Source organism: Paramisgurnus dabryanus, chromosome 22, assembly GCF_030506205.2.
Source record: "Paramisgurnus dabryanus chromosome 22, PD_genome_1.1, whole genome shotgun sequence".
NCBI lineage: Eukaryota > Metazoa > Chordata > Actinopteri > Cypriniformes > Cobitidae > Paramisgurnus > Paramisgurnus dabryanus.
This window is the reverse complement of record NC_133358.1, coordinates 24,045,367-24,068,155: the sequence shown is the minus strand read 5'-3', so window position 1 is coordinate 24,068,155 and position 22,789 is coordinate 24,045,367. Positions and strand designations below refer to the sequence as shown.

Sequence of the window (22,789 nt, the reverse complement as noted above, 5' to 3'; positions counted from 1 at the left end):
AAGCTTTGAAAGAAGTGATTTGTTTTAGTGAAACAGTTCACCAAATCAGTCTGCTCTCTAATATGTAGCTTTGAAAAGAGCAATTAATTCCAGTGAATCAGTTCACTGAAATGGTCTGCTCTCTAATATGAAGCTTTGAAAGAAGCGATTTATTTTCGTGAATCAGTTCACCAAATCAGTCTGCTCTCTGATATGTAACTTTGAAAAGAGCAATTCATTCCAGTGAATCAGCTCTCTGAAATGGTCTGCTCTCTAATATGAAGCTTTGAAAGAAGCAATTTATTTTAGTGAATCAGTTCACCAAATCAGTCTGCTTTCTAAAATGTAGCTTTGAAAAGAGCAATTCATTCCAGTGAATCAGTTCACTGAAATGGTCTGCTCTCTAATATGAAGCTTTGAAAGAAGCAATTTGTTTTAGTGAAACAGTTCACCAAATCAGTCCGCTCTCCAATATGTAGCTTTGAAAAGAGCAATTAATTCCAGTGAATCAGTTCACTGAAATGGTCTGCTCTCTAATATGAAGCTTTGAAAGAAGCTATTTATTTTAGTGAATCGGTACACCAAATCAGTCTGCTCTCTGATATGTAACTTTGAAAAGAGCAATTCATTCCAGTGAATCAGTTCACTGAAATGGTCTGCTCTCTAATATGAAGCTTTGAAAGAAGTGATTTATTTTAGTGAATCAGTTCACCAAATCAGTCTGCTTTTTAAAATGTAGCTTTGAAAAGAGCGATTAATTCCAGTGAATAAGTTCACTGAAAAGGTTTGCTCAATAATGTGAAGCTTTGAAATGAGCGATTTGTTTTAGTGAATCAGTTCACTATATCAATCTGCTCTCAATGATTATTTAGTTCTGAAAAGAACAATTCATTCTAGTGAATCAGTTCATTTAAAATAGTCTGTTCTGTAGCTTTGAAAAGAGTGATTCGTTCTAGTGAATCACTTCACCAAATCGTTCTGCTCTCTAATATGTATCTTTGAAAAGAGCAATTAATTCCAGTGAATCAGTTCACTGAAACGGTCTGCTCTCTAAAATGAAGCTTTATAAGGAGCGATTTATTAGAGTGAATCAGTTCACCAAATCAATCTGCTTTCTAATATGTATCTTTAAAAGCGTGATTAATTCAAGTGAATCAGTTCATTCAAACCAGTCTGCTCTCGACTAAATAGCTTTGAAAAAAGCAATTCATTTTAGTGAATCAGTTCACTTAAAATTGTCTGTTCTCTTATATGTAGCTTTGAAAAGAGTGCTTCGTTACAGTGAATCACTACACCAAATCATTCTGCTCTCTAACATGTAGCTTTGAAAAGAACAATTCACTTCAGTGAATCAGTTCACTGAAACGGTCTGCTCTCTAATATTAAGCTTTGAAAGGAGCGATTTATTTGAGTGAATCACTTCACCAAATCAGTCTGCTTTCTAATATTTAACTTTAAAAAGAGTGATTCATTCTAGTGAATCAGTTAATTCAAACCAGTCTGCTCTTGATTATTTAGCTTTGAATAGAGCAATTCATTCCAGTGAATCAGTTAACTGAAACTGTCTGCTCTCTAATATGAAGCTTTGAAATGAGCGATTTATTTGAGTGAATCAGTTCACCAAATCAGTCTGCTTTCTAATATGTAACTTTGAAAAGAGAGATTGATTCTAGTAAATCAGTTCATTTAAACCGGTCTGCTCTCTTATATGTTGCTTTGAAAATATTGATTCATTCTAGGAAATCAGTTCACTTAAAATGGTCTGTTCTCTGATATGTAAATTTGAAAAGAGTGGTTCATTCCTGTGAATCAGTTCACAGAAACCGTCTAGTTTTAAAAAGAATTTTAATTTAGACACCACGAAAGCAGGGGCGTCGGACTGGGGGTAAAACCAGTACTGATTACCAGTGCCCCAAAGGAAGAGAGGGCCCTTGAAAAGTCTGGAATATATTATGGGGGTGGGGGCCCATCAGGACTGCCTATGCATAGGGCCCGAGATCTTGTGCAACGCCCCTGCACGAAAGTATACGTTTTACCATTTCTTATATAATGAATATCACAGTTTCTCTTTGGTTGCTACAATTACTTTTATATTACAACACCACACTGTTCTCACTCATTATGTAAAGCCATATGGTTCCACTGATAAATTATAATAATAATAATTTTGTTCATGACTGATAGATTCATGCGAGACTGAAAGGCTGAGACTGTGAGTGAAGTATAAATACAGTGCATTTGTGTTTCATGCATTAAAGTGTCTCTGTGCAGGCTTTCTAATACTCAGACTAACAAAACAGAAGCCACCTACACATAGCACTGCATCAACGACCACCATTACACAAGAAAAAGAGAAACTAGCAGGCAAACTAAATGCCCCTGAAATCATTAATAAAATAAAAATCGGAGGTGGTACATCTACAAAGTAAATGCATGACAAGATTTCAAATCAAGATAATGCATTTCCATAAACTCCCATTCTGAAACACTGTAGCAAAAGTCAATTTTTACTTCATGTGCACTTTTAATGGTGTACATGCTGAACAAATTATTTACAGCATCCCATTCTGGGCCTGGATTTGGTTTTACTTACTAATTTGTTCTTATTCCAAAAACGTTTAGTGCTTCCAACTTAATCTTACAAGAAAATGTACATATCGTACTTGGTGGGATTTTGCATGATGTGAATCGCACAAAAACGTATGATTACATGAAAAGCACGAATAAAACCCCACCCCTAACCCTAATGTCACAGGGCGATAGCAGATCTTGTACGTACGAATGAGATTGTACAAATTCATATGAATTGGTCACCTTGTAAAATAGATGAGACCGTGTGGTGCTCTTCATGTTTTCTTGATGTGCTCCTTCAGAGCCGAGCGGAAAGCATAATAAATACATAACGTCTTTTTATGGGGCCGTATACGCACAGCACAACTGCTTCACAGCACTTTCGTGAGAGAATGTAAACCTCCCCTGACATGTATCAACATGACGATTTATTTTTGTCTACGTCCACCGCGAAACAAATCCCCAAATACGCACCCACACATGCTTACACACAGAAAATAGGATACACATGTGCACACACACACACACACATAACAAAAGTGCTCGTCTGTACAAAAAGGTGATAACCCATCTCTGAAAACACGGACCACCTAGACCACCCCATTCATGAAAGGTCCGCTAATTTACGTCATCATCCAAGCTCTTATATTAAATTCAAATTGTGAGGATGTTAATCAAAAATGCATTTTTATAAAAGTGTAAGGGCGTGTGTAAAATGCGGGACTTGCATTGAACTGCCTGCCATACAGGAACAAAAAAGCAAAACCGAGCTTTGTGCTGGAGGAGCAAACATGACAGACAGCTACTTTCCATTTCATGTGTGCAGCATCAGTCCCAAATCATCACATCTAACATGACATTAGCAGCAAAGACAGGGAAAAGCTCCATGCGGTGCAATTTTTCTATCCTCCAGAGGGCTAGGATGGAGAAGACAGGTGTGTTGTAGTAATATAAGCTTGGCTATAGAAGATTAAGGGAGGCTAAACCTTTTAAAGCCTACGCTACCCTGAGGTACCTACTCCGATGTACAGTTATAATCGGAGGTGGGATAAATATATCCATTCCAGCTCTTACAATCCATTACCCCGTCAATCGATGGAAAATATAACAGCCTAAACACCAGGTCAAAAACAGTGCATTGCTATTTTAAGAGCTACTTTGCGAAAAACAACTGATAATATTTCAGATAACAACTAATGGAGCTTATTCTGAGTGCGTACATTAGAAAGAGTGTTTGGAAATGTGTGTATTATAAAATCACAGGTCAGCATATGTTGAGCGATTGTGGGTCTGTGGATTAGATGACGGGGATCAGAAGGGATGAAAACAGGATAATTGTTGATTCAGAGTTGTATGTTTACTCCCACACTTTGGAGCCTGACAGACAGCTACTCTACAGGGAAGAAGGGGTGTGTGCCAGTCCTGCGCCCTCGGCTTGAGTCCACGGGTCAATGAGCACGTCCGAGCAGCAGGGAAAAACATGATTCAGTCAGTCCAGCCTTTGGTTTTTTGCCCAACTCATTAATTGACTCACACTTACACATTCACATGGACAGTCGAAATCAACAATATATTGTATAGTCGTGGGCTTTAAATTAGAAATAATCATGGTATATTATAGGTCATTATTTGACTTATACATTAATGTGGTAATGTGTGGTCTTTTGTTGTGGATGTAATATAATAGCTTTTTAAAAAACCATATATGTACTTGTGTATCACAGAAGCCAGGAAAGCTGTAATTTTCCTGCTACAAGATGTACAGACCAAAAAATTTACATTAATTCACAATGAATGAACAAATGAATGCCTTTAAAATAAAAAAATGGACTTGGTTGGAGTTTGTTAGATGTAAATTAATCCTTAAAGAACATTGAAAGTGCATGTGACGTGTTTAACTCATTCCCCGCCAGCCTTTTTTTAAAAGCATTTTTTGTGATAAATATATAAACATACAAATATATCAAATGAAAGAACAGACCCTCTGCTTTTAAAAAAATTAACAAAATTGGGGGGGGGGGTTCATGCTAGCTTAATTTGTTCTCTTTTTATAACCTCTTTAAATATGGTATCTTCAAAAATACCAAATTTTACATTTTTGTAAAGGAATTTTGTTAGAAATAATAATCAGAACTAGGGGTGCACCGAAATTTCGGTCGGCAAAAATTTCGGCCGAAAATGGCATTATCGGTTTCGGGCCGAAAAAAAAAATCCAGCCCAAAATGTCAACCAAAAATTAATGTCAACCGCGCCCCCCCATCCGTGCGCTAGCGCTTGGGTTTCACTTACGGTCAAGCTGTTATCAGTCGTCAGCCACAATAAAACGTAGCGCTTTTCTAAGTGGATTTAAAAGAGGAACTATATTTTATTGCGTAATAGCAGGTTTGGGAGTACTTCGACTCGGCGCAGTAACACCCTCCCTCTCCCATTATGAGAGGGAGAAGGGGAGAGGACTTTTCAGGTGAGTCGAAGTACTCCCAAAAGTGCTGTTACGCCATAAAATATAGTTCCTCTTTTAAATCCGCTTAGAAAAGCGCTACGTTTTATTTTGTACCACCAAACTTGCTCGTATAACTACTCGTCTTAAATAGGAAAAACGTTGATGTGTTTGGTCACTTCTAACTTTATCTCTGATTGGTACCATTGAATGAATGGGGCTAAGCTAAATGCTATCGAAGTGTCGCAGCGCTGCGCGCTCCAGCGCTTACGTGCACGCACACAGATGATAGAGGGATGTATCAACTCTTCTTAGTTAAGGTAATAACATAGTTTAATATTGAAAATGAGTATACTATTCCTTTAAGTGTATGTATAGATTACAGTCAGAAACCAGTCTGTGCTTAAAGATTAACCTACTTTAGTCTTTGTCATTATTTTAATCAAACAACTCATGACAAAGAGACAAATAGCTCTAAAAATAATAATATATTTAATTTATACAATAAAGACAGTTTTATGATTAATTTAATTTGATTTCTGTATCTAATGCTAATTTCAGACCTTATTAATGTACAACTTTTCTTTTTTTATAAATGTTTGCAATTTCTTTATTTGTTATTAGATTTTTCCCACCCGCTTTTTGCTGATCCGAAAAATAATCTGATCTGTGAATCAAAAACCATAATGTGATCCGAATAGGGGTGTGATGAGATCTCACGAGATTAAATGTGTTTCGCGAGATTAAATGTGTTTCGTGAGATTAAATGTGTCTCGCGAGATTTCTTGTGGAGGTGAAAAGCTGACCGTTTCTCAAATAAAAGACTGCATTTACTTCACAAAGACTGTCTTATTAGAGAATATTAACAATTATAAAGTTTACTTATTATTTAGTTAATCGCAACTTGTAATATGCTCACTACATGCGAATGTAATGTTCAGATAATTAACTGAAATAAACCCTGATGACATATGCAGCCTGTTAGAACCTTTTACTGTGCATGCATTATATTTGTCTTTTACAGCGTTTGCTTTTTTGTTTGGGTTTCCAATAATGTTCATTTGAAGACTCCTGTGAAGTCTGAGACGTGTTGTTTTTGTCTGTTGATCAGTGTCAGATGTGAAGTCTCAGCAGATTAAACCCTCACTCAGAGTTTACATGATTTAATGTCTGCATGTTCTTGCTCAAAAATGAGGGTGGCTGTATCATTTTTATTGTAAAGAAATGGACATATATTAAATATTCAAATGGGTTTAAACAATGTTTGGCTAAAAATAAGCGTTTCTCTCCGTCTAAAGTGAAAGCGAAAGTGAAAATAGCGTCCGCGAGACGAGTCCACTATCGCCCACTGCAGGCATTTTTTATAATACATACATAATGCTTTTTATTTATAGGACACAAATGTAATGTGTTTGTTAATTTAATGTTGTCTAATGTAACTTGGTTTTAATACTTTATTTGAACCATGTATTATTGCATCTTCGTTATTATGTAATTTTAAAGGCTACTGCTCACTTGGGTCTATTTTTATTACCCCAAAATAACAAATTACTTCATTATCAGTTAGCAAAATAATTGTTAGGGACAGTCCTTGATTAGTTAAAACTTTTTTAAATGACGTGATTTCAGTTTCTTATTCATTTTTTTATCATTAAGGACTTCTTAAAAAGTGTAAAAATATCGTCTCGTCTCGTTCTCGTGAACCCAATCTTGTGTCTTGTCTCGTCTCGTGGATTAAGTGTCTCGTCACACCCCTAGATCCGAACTGTGAGATTTGTGATCCGTCACACACCCCTAAAGTTAGTACAAAGTGATAGCCATAAATGCAATTGTACTAATAATTATTTCGGGGTTTCGGTTTCGGGTTTCGGCCTTGGTTTCCTTTTTTTTTCGGTTTTCAGTTTCCGCCAAGAATTTTCATTTCGGTGCATCCCTATTCAGAACTATTATTAAAACATACATGGATTTTTGTTGTAAAACAAACTGTTGTAAAATAAGTTTTAGCTTCAGATTTTCATTAATTTGGTAAGATCGCCATCTAGTTCATACTAGCAGAATTACAGATTACTGTAAAAACTCGTCATTGGCAGGGAAATGTTTTCTCTTATTTGACGAGGTAACACGTCAGTGGGGGGAAAAAGTTTAAATGAAAAATGACATTTTGCAAGTATTAAAGCAAATATTACCGTCTCTGGTAAATAGATTTTTAAGAGCAGTGGGACAGGAATTATCCACCACCTCTCCAAATTCTGCACTGTGCCAACATGAAAAATTCCCCCACGTTCCTCTGCAACCTGTAAGGAAAAATAGAAAAACGCAAGCTTAAAACGTATAAAATATCCTAAAATATACTGAGATGCAAAACTGTCAAGAAGGTAATTGGGAAGACAGCAGTGCATATGAGCAACTTGCAGTAATAGGAGATGATGGTAAACTTTATCCTGAAACATAAAATACACATTGGTTTACAAATGATGGTAAGGGTCTTTTTTACATGCCGATCAAATCAACTAGTGATGGGTCTTGTGTGCCTAAACATGTTTTACTAATAGAGTAACTAATGCGATTATTAATCAAGTGCAAAAAAGTGTTGTGTGTATAAAGTACTGTGCAAAAGTCTTAAGTCACTGCCAGTGACATTCTACTTTGCGTATTGGTTTATACAATTTTTTCTGATTAATTTTTTTACATGTCGCCTGGTGTTAGGGTTAGAGTTGGGTTTGGGTAAGGATGTAATTTTTTGTAAATCTAACCCTTAACTGAAGCGACAATGCAAAGAAAATAGAACAAAACAGTTGAGTAACCAGCATGTGATAATCACACGAAAACAAATTAGTTATTCGATCACGAAAAAACCCGGTTCATGTTAATATCATGAAAAAAGAATCAAAAATTTACGTGACTATATAACAAAATTTCGTGAGACTGGGTTGAAATACCTATAGGTCATTTATTTTAACATGTTAAAATTGCCACTTTGTTGGTGTTTTGCGTGTGTCTTTTAAAATGCAAATGAGCTGATGAAATTCAAACACTGATCGCAATGATGGTGGTTTGTTGCAATTGAAACTCAATTGTGCTGTGAATTATTTTCTCTCTCTCTCTTTCTCTCTGCAATAAATGGCTGTGCTGTGGTTGGATAGTGCAGATTAAGGGGCAGTATTATTATAATAAGATCTAATTATGACATCATAAGGAGAGCCACATTTCAATGACCTAATTTTTCACGTGCTAGCATTGAATGGTTAACCAAAACTAAATTACTGGGTTGATCTTCTTCAAATTTTCTAGGTTGATAGAAGCACTGGAAACCCAATTAAAGCACTTAAACATGGAAAAAGTCAGATTTTCATGCCATGGCCCCTTTAACATTGACAGGCCTACGAACAACACAATGTTATTCATCCAATCAGGTATGCTACAAATAAAACAGCTAAAAATTGGTCACTGCATCTTTTAAGAGATAACAGAATTCATAGACTGAAACACAGATGTGTTGTAAAGTTCAGGGCAAAAATAGAAAAATGGTTGTTTGTGCAGTGGTCTGACGATGACATCACTCCACCATTCATCAATATCTTCAAAGGATCCCAGGAACGTCACAGCTAAAACAGGCCATGTAGTCCATTTTGTGCCTTTACGGCACATTTACTTCTGCACTGTTTACCACGATCTATTAATGGAAATCCTATTGTAGGTCTATCAGTAAAGAAAGGACCAACTTAAAATAGTAAAGTACATATATTGGTAGTCACTTAGCAGATGCTATTATCCAAAGAGACTTCCCAAGCAAACGACAATGCCGTCAATACATATTTTAACATGTGTGTTCCCTGAGGACTGAACCCCTGCTTTATCAATTAAGCTACATGAAAACTTTTCAAACATTTCACACTTTAGCTTTAAGCAACAGCTGCATCTGCTGGCAATCTGTTTTCAGTTAAGAGGAGAAATCTTAACCCTCCCAAAAAAAAAAAAACACTTTACTCGCCAAGCATTGTTTAACACCCAATAAACATGATCTCTGATTGGTCGGTGATTGGCTCATTCTGCTCTTTTATGAAACATGACAACGTTAGCGATGTGAGACACATTGAGTAAACCATTCAACTCCAGGGGGGCTAATCAAACTTTTAACACATGGTCAAGATTTGCATATTGTTTACTTCCAAATAATTATCAATAATTGGAACATTTATTTCTCCATTAATGGAAAACACGTTTCTGTCATCGTTTTGCGGGAAACCCAAGCAAAGCATCATGGTTTCCCACACATCAGTCGTGTTATAGGATGTCAAGATTGTTCCAACATGAAGAACAATGCAAAACAAACAAACCAAAAAGTGAACATTGTGCACTGATTAGACTTAAAGGAGTTTGGCGTCTTTGTGTTTAGACCTAGTTGTTTAACAATTACATTCTCATAAATCAATACAAATCCTTGTAAGAAGACACAGGGGAAAGCCACAGGGGATGGGTGTCGCACACTTATTGACTGCAGGATGGAAACCAATGGCAATTAGCTGGGATCAGTACAAGAAGTCAACGCTTAGGGGGGTTGGGGGGTTAAAGCTATTTTATGCATTCTGACTTATTAAAGGGGACATATCATGAAAATCTGACTTTTTCAATGTTGAAGTGCTATAATTGGGTCCCCAGTGCTTGTATCAAACTGGAAACTGTGAAAAAGAACAACTCAGTAACTTAGTTTTGGTAAACCATTCTCTGCAAGCATGTGAAAAAATAAGTCATTAAAATTTGGCTTCCTTGTAATGCCAGAAGGGGATAATACCACCCCTTAATCTGCACTATCCAACCACAGCACTGCCTTTTAGTGCAGAGATCAACTCACTTGCATCTTAAAGTACACACCCAAAAAGCAAATTTTTGCTCACACCTACAAAATGGCAATTTTAACATGTTATAATAAATTATCTATATGATATTTTGAGCTTAAACTTCACATACGTACTCTGGGGACACCAAAGATTTATTTGACATCTTAAAAAGTTTTGTGAAATGTCCCCTTTAACACTGTTTAAGAGTTGGCTCATGCTAAACAAAGGGAAAGTGTCAAAAAAGCAGTGGGACGTATGACAAGATTGTTTCCGGGCCGAATACACTTCGCCATACAAGTTCATAAAAGTTTTCAAACATGAAAGATTAATACGTAACAATCTTGCTTTGTTTTCTTTTATGGGCAATTTCAGTGCAGGAAGTACAGTGGAAGTCCTTATATGGGCACTTTAACCTGAATAGCGCACGCATACACAAACCAAGACCTGACACAAAATCAACGTCACCGAAGAAGTGTGTTGTTGTTTGTGAGGGAAATTTAAGCTTGTTCAGCTTCCCAAAGAACCCAGCCTTATGGAAACAATGGATATAGTTTATTTTATCCGGGGTAGCGGTGGAGTTGTGCGTGTCTGTTTGTTTAACGCTGGATTTTGTTGAAATGGGGGGGTCCCAACCGAGTCAGTATTTTTGTTTTATAAGATAAGTGATTTATCAACTGTTTTTTATTGCCTGGATGAGGATTAATTATATTAGTACCTAATAAAGGTACACAATGTTAACAAATGTATACATATATGTACCTAGATGTATATATTAGGACCTTAAAGGGACACTTCACTTTTTTAAAATATGCTCATTTTCCAGCTCCCCTAGAGTAAAACATTTGATTTCTACCATTTTAGAATCCATTCAGCTAATCTCCAGGTCTGGCGCTACCACTTTTAGCATAGCTTAGCATGATCCATTGAATCTGATTAGACCATTAACATCGCGCAAAAAAAATAACCAAAGAGTTTTGATATTTTTTCTATTTAAAACTTGACTCTTCTGTAGTTACATCGTGTACTAAGACTGACGGAAATTTAAAAGTTGCGATTTTCTAGGCAGATATGGCTAGGAACTATACTTTCATTCTGGCGTAATAATCAATGACTTTGCTGCTGTAACATGGCTGCAGTAGGCGTAGTGATATTACACACTGCCCGAAAATGGTCCCCTTGGTTACTTTTAGTGGCAGGGGATTATTTTCAGGCGCTGGGTAATACCATTGCACCTGCTGCAACCATGTTATGGCAGCAAAAGTCCTTGATTATTAGAGTATAGTTCCCTTAGTACACGATGTAACTACAGAAGAGTCAAGTTTTTAATAGGAAAAATATCAAAACTCTTTGGTTATTTTTTTGCGCGATGCTAATGGTCTAATCAGATTCAATGGATTATGCTAAGCTATGCTAAAAGTGGTAGCGCCAGACCCGGAGATCAGCTGAATGGATTCCAAAACGGTAAAAATCAAATGTTTAACTCTAGGTGAGCTGGAAAATGAGCATATTTTCAAAAAAGTGGAGTGTCCCTTTAAGGGGTACTGCCCCAGTGACAGCTTGGGACCATTTACTTATAAAGGAAATACAATGTGGCTAAACCTCATTCAAATGTCTTACAATAAAAAAAATCGCAAACTTTGGTTAACAAATGCGCTGCATAAATATATCATAAAAATGACATAGAGTTGTATAGTTTCCCTATTCAACATACACTAGATTTGCATGTAGAAAAAGATGGGCATAACACAGTACACACACGCGCACTCATATGTTAATACACTACCTTCAGTCTTTAGAGGTGGCTCGTTCACCAGCATTGCCAAACATTCCTTCTTGGCCATTTGCAGCTCATACAGAAAGTGACAGTTTGCATGTCTTCCACTGACCTTCGGAGAGAACAAACGAAAAAACAAATTCAGTCTCAATTTCAATGCGAATGCCACTTATTCCAGCTCAGCAGCGGTGACAATGGATGGCAAGTGTCTCAGTAACAGTATATTTGCCTATGCATCCATCAGCTTTGAGGATCAAAACAAAAGTCATTTTAACATCTAATACCGGTGCTTAATGCATTTATAAAATCAGGCCAGATTTGCTGTGAAGACGACAGTTTAGCTGATCAGACTTTTTTGTGCTGAACTGCTAACTTGGTTACAAAGGCTCCCTGGTAACAAGATCCAAAATGACAGATCAGCACGGTTGGACTCAAAGCCGGCATGATCAAAGAGCTCCCACAAATCGTCTTTAACTGTTTCAAAAGCTCTCAAGGGAAATTAACATGAAATCTTCAATGCTGTCCATCATTCGGTGTTTGACCATACAGTGTTTTGGTGTGCGAATGTAAAAAATGATATCAAACAGGATTGAATTGAAAATATGTACAAGCATTTTATTTAATGTGCTAAATAAACCAAAATATCTTTTATGCAAGGTCTTATGTGTTCGTAAGTGTCCACGTATGAATCCTTAGTCAGTTTGGCTTCGGGTTTTTCCAAATGAACCGCACAGACAAATCAGCCCCAAATCAGAGCAGGAAATAAGCTCACACCTAATGTCTGTCGTCACTCATCTATGTCAAAATCTCAAGCTACATCTTTGATAAGTGAAGCCACATGGGCTGAGGAAATCTTTCGTCCTTACACATCATAGCTACTACGTGATTGTATCAGGGATTAATCTGAATTATTACTGTCAAAGCAAATGCACACTGGCTGATATTAACCCAGACAGAGAGGGAAATAGCTTTGACATTTTCGCTATTTTCTCACTAATTCCTTAGCCAGAATGGTTAAACAGACTACACAAACTGAAGGAGCTCAATTTAGTTTATTTTTAGGAACAATGGATCCCACTAAAACTGTCAGTGAGCTTCCTGAATTTGCTTTTCTTTCATGTAATTCAAACAGATTCTCTTTAATTTTGCACTAAATGTGGAAAAGGGAATCAATACATATGGAAAGCAGGCTGTCGCTTTGACACATTATAGCAGTGGCTCACCCTTCTGCTTCATCAGAATTGACATGTTTTTAAAAATAAATTATTTGGATAATGGAAAGAGACTTGAAAGGGGAGCATCTGGTCCAATAAACAGGTAAAACAACCCAACCTGACCACCATGAGTGCTTTCTAAAAATATAGCCTTGATAAAAGTCTAAATGTGTCCAAATTTCAAATAAGCATCATATAGAAGAGTGAATTTAGATGTTGGGCATCTATTCCTTTTATTTATTTCTATTTTACACTAAGAGACAATCATGCTCATATTTTACCATCTTGTTTACAAAAAACATTGAACATTTTGTCTGCTGTGAAAGATATACTGAACACTGATTTTTTGAAAAAATATCAATAGTGGGGCACGTTGTCACAACACATAGGGTATGTTATCAAAACGGATCCTGCCATTTTATGGCACATTAGAGGCTTATCTACTACATTTACACAAATAATCCATAACATTCTTATTATTATTTTAAGGAGACCAAGTGACTGCTAGAGAAAAGCACTTATTCCCTTTTGCATCCCACAAAATACGGCTTGAATATGAACAAACAATGTTACTTTAGCACATTGAACAATTTTGTTGAAAGCCAATATAACTACACTGTAAAAAAAAGTTTGTTGGTTCAATTTAAAAAAGGTAAGTTACCTGGTTGGTGTCAACTACTATTTTTAAGTTATATATACTTAAAAGTCACTTAAAGGTCAACCAAATACAGTAACTTATTGTTTCTACAGTAAAAAACTATAAATCTCTGTGTCTTGGGAATCTGTTTTTGTACCGCTGCTACATTCTGAATTGTGGTGGTCGTCACTGAACTGTAGTGGTTTGGAAAACATGAAATCTCACAACTATCATCATTTGATTATTTGAGAAAGTTCGGTTTCATGTTTATGTTGTTATTAGATGAACGCTGTTTCATTTCTCACGCTACAAAATGAGCATTGCTAAAAAAGTGCATGTTTTTAAAGGGGTCCTATTACCTTTTTTTTTACATTTTCAGTTTTATTTTGTTGCTGTTTGAGCATAAAAAAGGTCTGCAAAGTAACAAAGCTAAAAGTCAACTCCAAAAAAAGATATTCTTTTTAAAGCTCACGTAACACATGCTGTTTCTGCATTTCTGATGTTAATCTGGAGTACCTATAGAGTAGAATTACATCCTTTATATCTCCGAAAAGTCTTTAGTTTAATCGGATTTATAAAAGAAATATTAGCTTTACCGAATCTTTCCGATAACGTACGAAAAAATGAAGAAGGAGGAGTTACTACCGCGGGAGGAGCGAGTACGAGTCATGCAACACTATACAACACTGTTTAACTTATGATTTACTGCATGTTCGTGTCATTTATATAATATGCACGCGCCTATTTCCAACATAAGAATGAAGTCTTACTTACCGCATGCAACTCATAACCCAGTTTCGGAAAATCCAGCGCATCAAACACACACGCAAAACTCCGCTGCTACCCCTGATAATAACCTGTATCCATTGTTTCCATAAGGCTGACTTTCTTGTCCTTACATCCAAAAAACACACTTCTTCTTTCGTGCCATTGTTGAGTTTTGAATAAGCGTGATAAGATGTTTGCAAGTTCTAGCATCTCCCGCTGATTGACGGGTGGGCGGGGTTTTCCGGAGGAAGTGCCCATATAAAGAAGTGATACGTATAGAAACCCCTGAAACGTCAGCTGGACCTGTAATCGAAAAAACTTTCCGAAACTTGTACGAACCCTGGCGAAGTGCATACGGCACACAAATACTCTGTAACACGCCCAACATGCTTTTTTGACACTTCTGCCTACATTTACTGTAGCATGAGGAAATAACTCTATAACTGTGTTAATAAGTCAGAAATACCATTGAACCCCCCTTTAAGAGAAAACACTTTTTTAGTACTACAACTGCTAATACAGAAAAAATTATGCAGAATTAACGTGAAGTCCATGACCATGTGATGCTTTTCAATGACTTCTGCATTGATCCCCTTTTATAAACTCAGAGATCCGAATTCAGATGGCAATTAAACAGTGTTTGTCAAAAAGAGTAATTCAGCCTGGGATTTTTACGCGGGTGGTCGGAGAAAAACACTGATGGATTCGGATGGCAATAAAATCTCTGACTACCCCGTGTAAATGATGAAAATACCTTATGTGCATCCCACGAAAAACAATTAACGTTTTAATTGGGATCTAGATTGTGAAATGGCTTGCTGTTGTCATGCTTGCTGGGTAATCTTACCTGTATTTTTCCACAATCTCTGCAATTCGTACGTATTTTACGAAGTGGCTAATTTGTAAAAATTCATACACATTCATATGTTTTTGTATGGCTTGCTTTCGCCCATGATGTTGGGATTAGGGGTGGGGTTTCATTATTGGTTTTTTTCTAATAATCATATGTTTTCCTAACATTCGAATTAGTCAACTCGTAAAATGTGAACCCATTCCCAGGGGATCAAGCTATGCATGACTCATATTACGTAATACAAATGGATTTTTGGCTTTCAAACTTGAAAACTGCAGAAACTGATCTCCTAGATGATTGATTATTCGCACTGATATGAATGCACAAAAGGTAGATTTTAGAAATATGTCATTTTACTTACACCACTGACATAATATACTGTACAATACTACATCATTGAACTTTAGGAAGAAAACCTGCCTGACATTAAATGTTTTTGTTTGAAATTGTTTATGGATTGAATTGTAATAGAGCACAACCAAACCCAACTTCCTGGGCTTTGATGGGATCTCTGTGTAATATGTCTTCAGTATCTAAGAAAAACCTCCTGATCCACAGCTTAAACCCTAGTTGAAGTATGAGCCACAATAAAAATCCAGATGGAGCATGAACTACAAATCACTCTACATGAAATAAAAGCCGCATCATATATTATATGAATCGTAAATATAGTATGGCTGTGCATGTACATCTAATCACAAACATCAAAGGTGACAGAGCAGTCATCTGTATGGTAATCCAAAATAAAAGGCACATTGATGTGAATTGTAAAAATCTCTAGTATTTAGTAAGATTGTAATGTATCTGTTCCTCTGGGGGATGCAGCCATATGGACATATGGAGTGTTGCACTTTAATTAAGGTCATAAAGAAATACTTTGCGCTCTGCAGGATAAGTAACTGATTAATTGATCCTTAAGCTTTTGGTTATTTCAAACAAAATTAACAATAGATCTTGAAGACGATGCACATTTTTTTAATGCACACTTATTTTATTTATGTTGTATCGCACCCTTGCCAAGCATGCAACATTAAAGCTATTTAATTTACTGTAGGCTTGACATTATCATTTGTGATATATTGCAGTAAAAATATTGATTCATTAAAGGAAATCTAATATGTATAAGGGTTTTAAAACTCTTAAACAGAAAATTTATTTTGAATAATATTAGGGTATTAAAATATTATAGGTATTTTTTTCATAGGCTATACTGTATAGCATAAACTTCACTTTTACATGAGAAAGCATTTCTTATAGCGCATAATGAACTTTTACTTTGAAATTGTTTGAGGTGAAAAATGTTAGTAATTGCATAATTTTAGCTAGGTTAAAAACACATAGATCACGAATATAATTTGTCCGCAAGCCATTAGTTAAACCGTTCCTGCCCTGTTGGACCTTTCTTAAGACCCCTTTGGGCGAAACACCTGAATCCTCACAGGACATCCGTCTAGAATAGCCCTGACCCAGTTCTGCCTATCCCTTTAAAACAGTGTAATAAGCAACATCCTTATACATCATATATGAGAGAGGGCTACTCAAGCCCATGTTACAATTTAAACCCTAGAAGAGTTCAGCAAATGCACACTATTCACAAAAAGTTTCACAGAGTTAATGCAAAGCAAATGGCTGTATTGTTTTTTTATTTCAGTATAGCCTGCAATGTTTTGCTGTCATTCTTGCTTTGCAAATAATATAGGTTACATCATAATGCACATAAAATCTGACATTCTCTCACATTTGTCTTTTTGTTAGTAAGTAAATGGAAACCTACTCAGTCAGGAAAATATATCACTGTCCACCCTGCTGATGTTTTAGACAATATGGTCCACTAGCAGCACATGGGGTAAGTTGTCACAACAGCATCCTCACTTTTAATAGGTGCTCTCTTAAAAATGCAAGGTTGTTTCAATTTGTTTTGTCCATATTTGACCGAACCATGAGCTGAAACAAACAACCCAGTGTGTTTTTTTTTTTTTTTTTTAAGTTATTGCGGGCAAAATTACAACATAAAACATCATAAAGCAGTAAAAACAGTAAACACGTAATGGAATCATTTAAAAAAAATTAATTCCCATGAAACATGCCGTTCTCACGTTTTAAATATAGTGTAAATTCAAGTAAATTGGGACATTTTTGGACAGTCATCTCAATGTCAGAAAGTGTCCCAGTTTACATCCACCCTACTTTACCGAAATATATAGCCCTATAGTGACAACTTTTGTAACAACAAACCCCGTTCTTCCCGGAATACATCTAAAACCCGCGCACCTGAGGCAAGAACTTACCGAGCGCGTGTTCCAAACTAATAAAAGTAGAAGTAAACCCTTGGCGAGTTTCATCTTCAGTTCTTGCTGTTTCTTCAATGCAAATATTAAACACTCCACTTATCCAGATAAATCATAAATAAAATAACATGTGCGTCAATTCCAGCCAGCCTTCGATATCAAGAGAACTTGTGAAAACGCAACCTGTGCCAAAGATGTCCGGTTACGAGCGCGCGAAATCAAAGGGCGCGCTTGATGCGCGATCAGAGAGAGGAACAGTGCGTGTGTCTGTCAGCTTTAGAGGAGGCTGGTAATTCAGAAGAGTCTATTACTCCTCCTCTATTGCTCATCTGAGATGCGCAACTGGCATTGCGCCTTTGGACCGCTATTTAGCCTGGAATCTGAACTGGCATTCAAACAGTTGAGGTATTTTTATGCTTTTAGGTCACTAATTGAGGGCGAGTATGCGTTGCAAAATGTTGTTGTAGATTGTAAACAGAAGACTTACACCCCATAACACACAATGTAAATATGCATGCTGTAAACAGTAAAAACTTTTAAGGCAACAACCCTTACTAAAATTAAAAAATGGTTTTACTACAATGAAAAGAAACTGTAGTAAAACCATTGTTATCGCAAATAACCAAGGTTTTTAAAATGCTTATTTTAAAATGCTTATTTCTGACGAAAGATAAAGAGAACAAAATAAATTTGACCTTTTGAAGAGGAAGTTTGTGGTGCATCTTAATATACAAGTGACAAAGTCATCTTAATGAAACATACACCTGCAGTATATAAAAAACATTTATCAAATGTCAAATCTTTGGGTGACCGATAGTTGACTCTGTTCAAAAAAAGAATAAAATTAATTGATTTAAATGAATATCTCTCATGATTTAAAAAAAATCTTATGTAAAACTTACCACTAACAATGCCAAACAACGGCTAAATCTGTATTTGAAAGTCCAGCCCATAGAATGAGACTCAAGATATGTTTAGTTGAGCTAAAAAACAACATAATGGATCACTGCATTTTCAGCACTAAGGTACAATACCAAGAACACAATTTCCTTCATTATCAAAATTGTTCTTGGTTAGTTAATGTGACTTTAGATAAAGTCATGTGAGACACAGTTGGGAAATATGTAAAGCTAAGGTTTCTGGGGAGGTCAAGGTGCCACGGGAACATTCGGCCACTCACACTTAAATTAGTCCTTACTGTTTTTCACTGCAGAAGTTATTTCAGTCTCTCAGCTGATGGGAGAGAATAAACACACAGGGAACTGCTAAACACTGGTTATTACAGTCACCAAGGTCATGCATTCCCATGGAATCAATGCACATACTTATTGAAAATTTATAGCCTGATTGCACTGACGTCACTTTGGATTAAAGTGTCTTCCCAGCACATAAAAGTAATGTGTATGTTAACTATTAAAGGGATAGTTCACCAAATAAATGAACATTTTGTCATTACTTACCATCTTATGTGGTTACAAACATGTACACTCTTAAAATGAATGTGTTAAAATAACACATCTTGTGTCTAGTTAAGGACAACACATCTAGCGTGTTGTCCTTAACTTAACACATCTCTGTGTTATTTTTGGAACAACACACTTTGTGTTGGTTTAACACATCTTGTGTTGTCCCTTCTATTTTTTTTTTAACTCAACAAGAAATGACACATAATGTGTTAAAATAACACATAATTAACACATCTTTTCTTAAAGTGTATACATTTTCTTGTTCTGATGAGGAAGATATTTTGAGGAATGTGTGTAACCAAACAGTTCGTGAACCCCAATCACTTCCACTAGGAAAAAGAATACAATTGAAGTACAAAATATCTTCCTTTGTGTTCATCAGAACAAAGACCTTTACACAGGTTTGTAACAGCATGAGAGTGAGTAAATGATGACAGAATTTTTGGTTTTGGGTGAACTATCCCTTTAAGATGTTCTTGGATTTTGTTGAAGAAAAACAACATTTTAGAATGGTCAACTACAATATTAAGAATAAAATAATAGAAAACGATCAGCAGAAGAGAGGATAAACTTTGAGATGACGTAAAATAGAGGAATGTACTTATTACTAACTTATTCTGGAAATCCATGCAAGGATTTGACATGACAGTGACCTCTTCCAGTTGTCCTGGAGGGCCAGTATGACACATTATAAATGATCATATCATATAAAGCTTTGCATGAATCCACCACAAATGTGACCTTACAGAAAGCATCTCATACAAATGCAAAAATCTGATGTTAGCAAAATTAATAATGAGATGAGGTTGGCGGCAGTGGATCATGGTTCATGTAGGTTGTCTACAAACCGGAAGGTTGGTGGTTCAATCCCTGGCTTGAGCAAGACACCTAACCCCAGCTGCTCCCGACGAGCCTTGCTGACACCGCCGTTGGTGTGTGAATGTGAGGCAAACTTGTAAAGCAGTCCATTTACCAAGTAGTTATGAACACCTGTCAATATTTAAAAGGACATTATTATCATGAAAAAACTAAACTGTGAAAATAGCAAGAATGCACTGGTAATATTATCTGTTAATTTTACAGACATTTCTGTTAACCCTAAAACACAACTCAATAAAGTGCAAAATTCAAAATATTTGTAGGGGTGCACCGATAAATGCTGATATACACTAATAATACATGGCCGATAACTACTCTGAATAGCACAGCTGATATTATTCACAGCTATTCGGCTTTTGATCAGTAAGTCTTTATCGATCTGAAATCGCAGTTAGTTTGACTCATTTATAACATGCATTTGAAAAGCAACACTTGTCAAACATATACATATTCTTTATTATCATGAAAATACCTGAAAAGGTGTTTGAAGAACAGCAATATAAATATATCCTCAAGCCATTTTCTGGAGTTGTGTCATATCTGCGTGTGTATGGTTCTTCGTCTGCAGCGCATATTGCGTTTCTGCACGAGAGCGCCCTCTGGCTTTTGGATGTAGCGGCATTTCTTCATAATTCATTGAGAAGCAAATCAAAAAGTCAAAAGTGCAAAACTAATGCAAAATGAGGAATTTTACACACACTTGTATAAAGGATACAGTATGGGACCCTGTCTGTGAAATGTAATTTCAATCTTTGACATTTGTCAACATTAAAAATAGCAAGGTTATATTTCTAGGGGTGTAAACTGTTCTTGTAAAATCTCTGACTTAGGATTTAAAATCAGCTATGTCATCCGAGGAGGTTCCAGAAAACAGAACCAAACTTCTGTTTGGCCACATCAACTGTGTAGTTAAATTAATGAATCTCTTAAAAGGTTTATTAAATAAAAAATAGCTTTTGCATCTGAAAATATCCCTTCTGTAGTGCTGTTTACACATGGAACAGAATTATTCTGTGTTATCTGTCCATTCTCGTTCTCTTGGAAATTCTTTCCTTCACCGAGTACGTATTACGGACTTTGCCAGAATAACATAAATAAAGAAAAACATTTTTGGAGACGTGTTTAGATTTTTCAATATTTTATTGTGAAAGTAAAGAGGAACAAAATGTAATCATTCTCAGATCCAAATAGATTTGGCAATGCAAACTCTACAGAACACTGTCAACATTTGAGTTTCAGCTCACGTAAGGGCTGCTTGTTTGGTAAAGAAGCTGAATACTGTTCATGTCAGTGAAAATATCAAATCTGAGTGCAGATCTCTGACACAGCATCCCACAGAGGGCCTTCTTTTTTATAAGGGACTGAATGGCTTCATATCCCCTCTCCACTTAGCCTATACATCCTGTTATGACATACTTTTGTAAATACCGTAATTCAAAGTGTTTTGTTCGTGATGGGTAATGAAATGTTAAGTGTTTGACAGCTGTCCCTTACTGTGAAATCAGACAGAGAATAGTGAGAAAACCCAAGGACAGTGACAGTAAGAAAATATACTTCATTAACCTGCTGTTTGCGTCCACGTGGAACTGAAATTATGTTTGTTATGTATTTTGTTCTTTGTTTGGAGGTTTTCTATTTATAAATGTAGTTTAGACAAGTCTGTGAAGTGCAATCTGGCAACTGTTGTTTATTTTGCCTCCCATTGTGTGTCAGGCGTTCATTGGTGGCGCTCTATATGCGTTACTTTAGCGCCATCTGCTGGACTTTAAATACATTGTAGGTGCGTATTACGCCTGTTGGATTTTGAAAAAAAATAGTTTATGTTATTTATTACAGAAATGGCAAGTTTTGCTTATTTGTGACTTGTTTAAAAACTAAGCAAATGTGCCGATGTTTTAGTAGAGCTGTGGTTTTAAATGCCAGATTATAATCCTGTAAAATTATTATTATAAATGACAATTATAAAAGTAGTGAACTTCAACAATACCCTAAGAAAATCTACTTTTACTGTAGTAAAACCATGTTTTTGACAACCATGGTTGATTTATTTTGAAAGGGTAGAAATTCTAATAGTTTCCATACCATTATGAACATGGTGTCTATTATGGACATAAGCTTTTTATTAGGGCTGTCAAAAGATTAATCGTGATTAATAGCATAGAAAAAAAAGTTTTTTTGATAATTTATGTGTGTGCACTGTGTAATTATGTTTTATATATTTATAAATACACACACGTAAATTATATATATATATATATATATATATATATATATATATATATATATATATATATATATATATATATATATATATATATATATATATATTATATATATATATATATTATATATATATATAATATATATATATATATTATATATATATATATATATATATATATATATATATTATATATATATATATTATATATATATATATATATATATATATATATTATATATATATATATATATATATATTATATATATATATATATATATATATATATATATATATATATATATATATATATATAATACTATAAATATAAATAAAAAAATACCTAAATAAATAAATTCTTAAATTCATACATGTGTGTATTTATATATACATAACATACACACAGTAAACACACACACACAATATTTAAACACAAACTTTTATTTTGTATGTGATTATTCGCGATTAATCATTTGACAGCGGTCCTACACTTTATCAATAAAACCATTACACAATTTCTTTTTGTTGTGTGTTTGTGGATTTTATTTCTTATTTCAGTAGATGTTCTCTTGGTTCCACATCCACTCAAAAGAACATATTACCAGTAGAGCCCCATAGAGACCATTATAGTTTTCATTAAAACCAGTACAATTCCCTTCATAACCATTCTGTGATGGTTTCTATATATTTTTTTTTAATTAGGGCATGCATATATTTCAGAGATAAAAATGTAAAGTTTTACGAGGATTTGCAAACGCAAATAAACCTGTGGAAAATCAGCGTCAAGGTAGACGTGCAAAACGCGCAACTCCTGCGTCCTGCCACTAGAGATCTCCCATAGCCTGTGAAAGTGTGTACGTGTAT

The 22,789-nt window shown here is 35.4% G+C and overlaps 1 protein-coding gene across 1 annotated transcript in view; it reads right to left on the bottom strand.

The window, feature by feature from the left end:
* vipr2 (vasoactive intestinal peptide receptor 2) overlaps positions 1–17,627 on the bottom strand; it is a 41,878-nt gene extending 24,251 nt beyond the window's left edge. The window contains exons 1-3 of the mRNA XM_065258466.1: positions 17,360–17,627; positions 11,609–11,711; positions 7,174–7,281 (exon numbers count right to left, since the gene is read on the bottom strand). Coding sequence (XP_065114538.1) covers positions 7,174–7,281; positions 11,609–11,711; positions 17,360–17,413 — 265 coding nt within the window. The 5' untranslated portion in view covers positions 17,414–17,627. The remainder of the gene's footprint in view (positions 1–7,173; positions 7,282–11,608; positions 11,712–17,359) is intronic.
* Between the last annotated feature and the right edge of the window lie 5,162 nt (positions 17,628–22,789).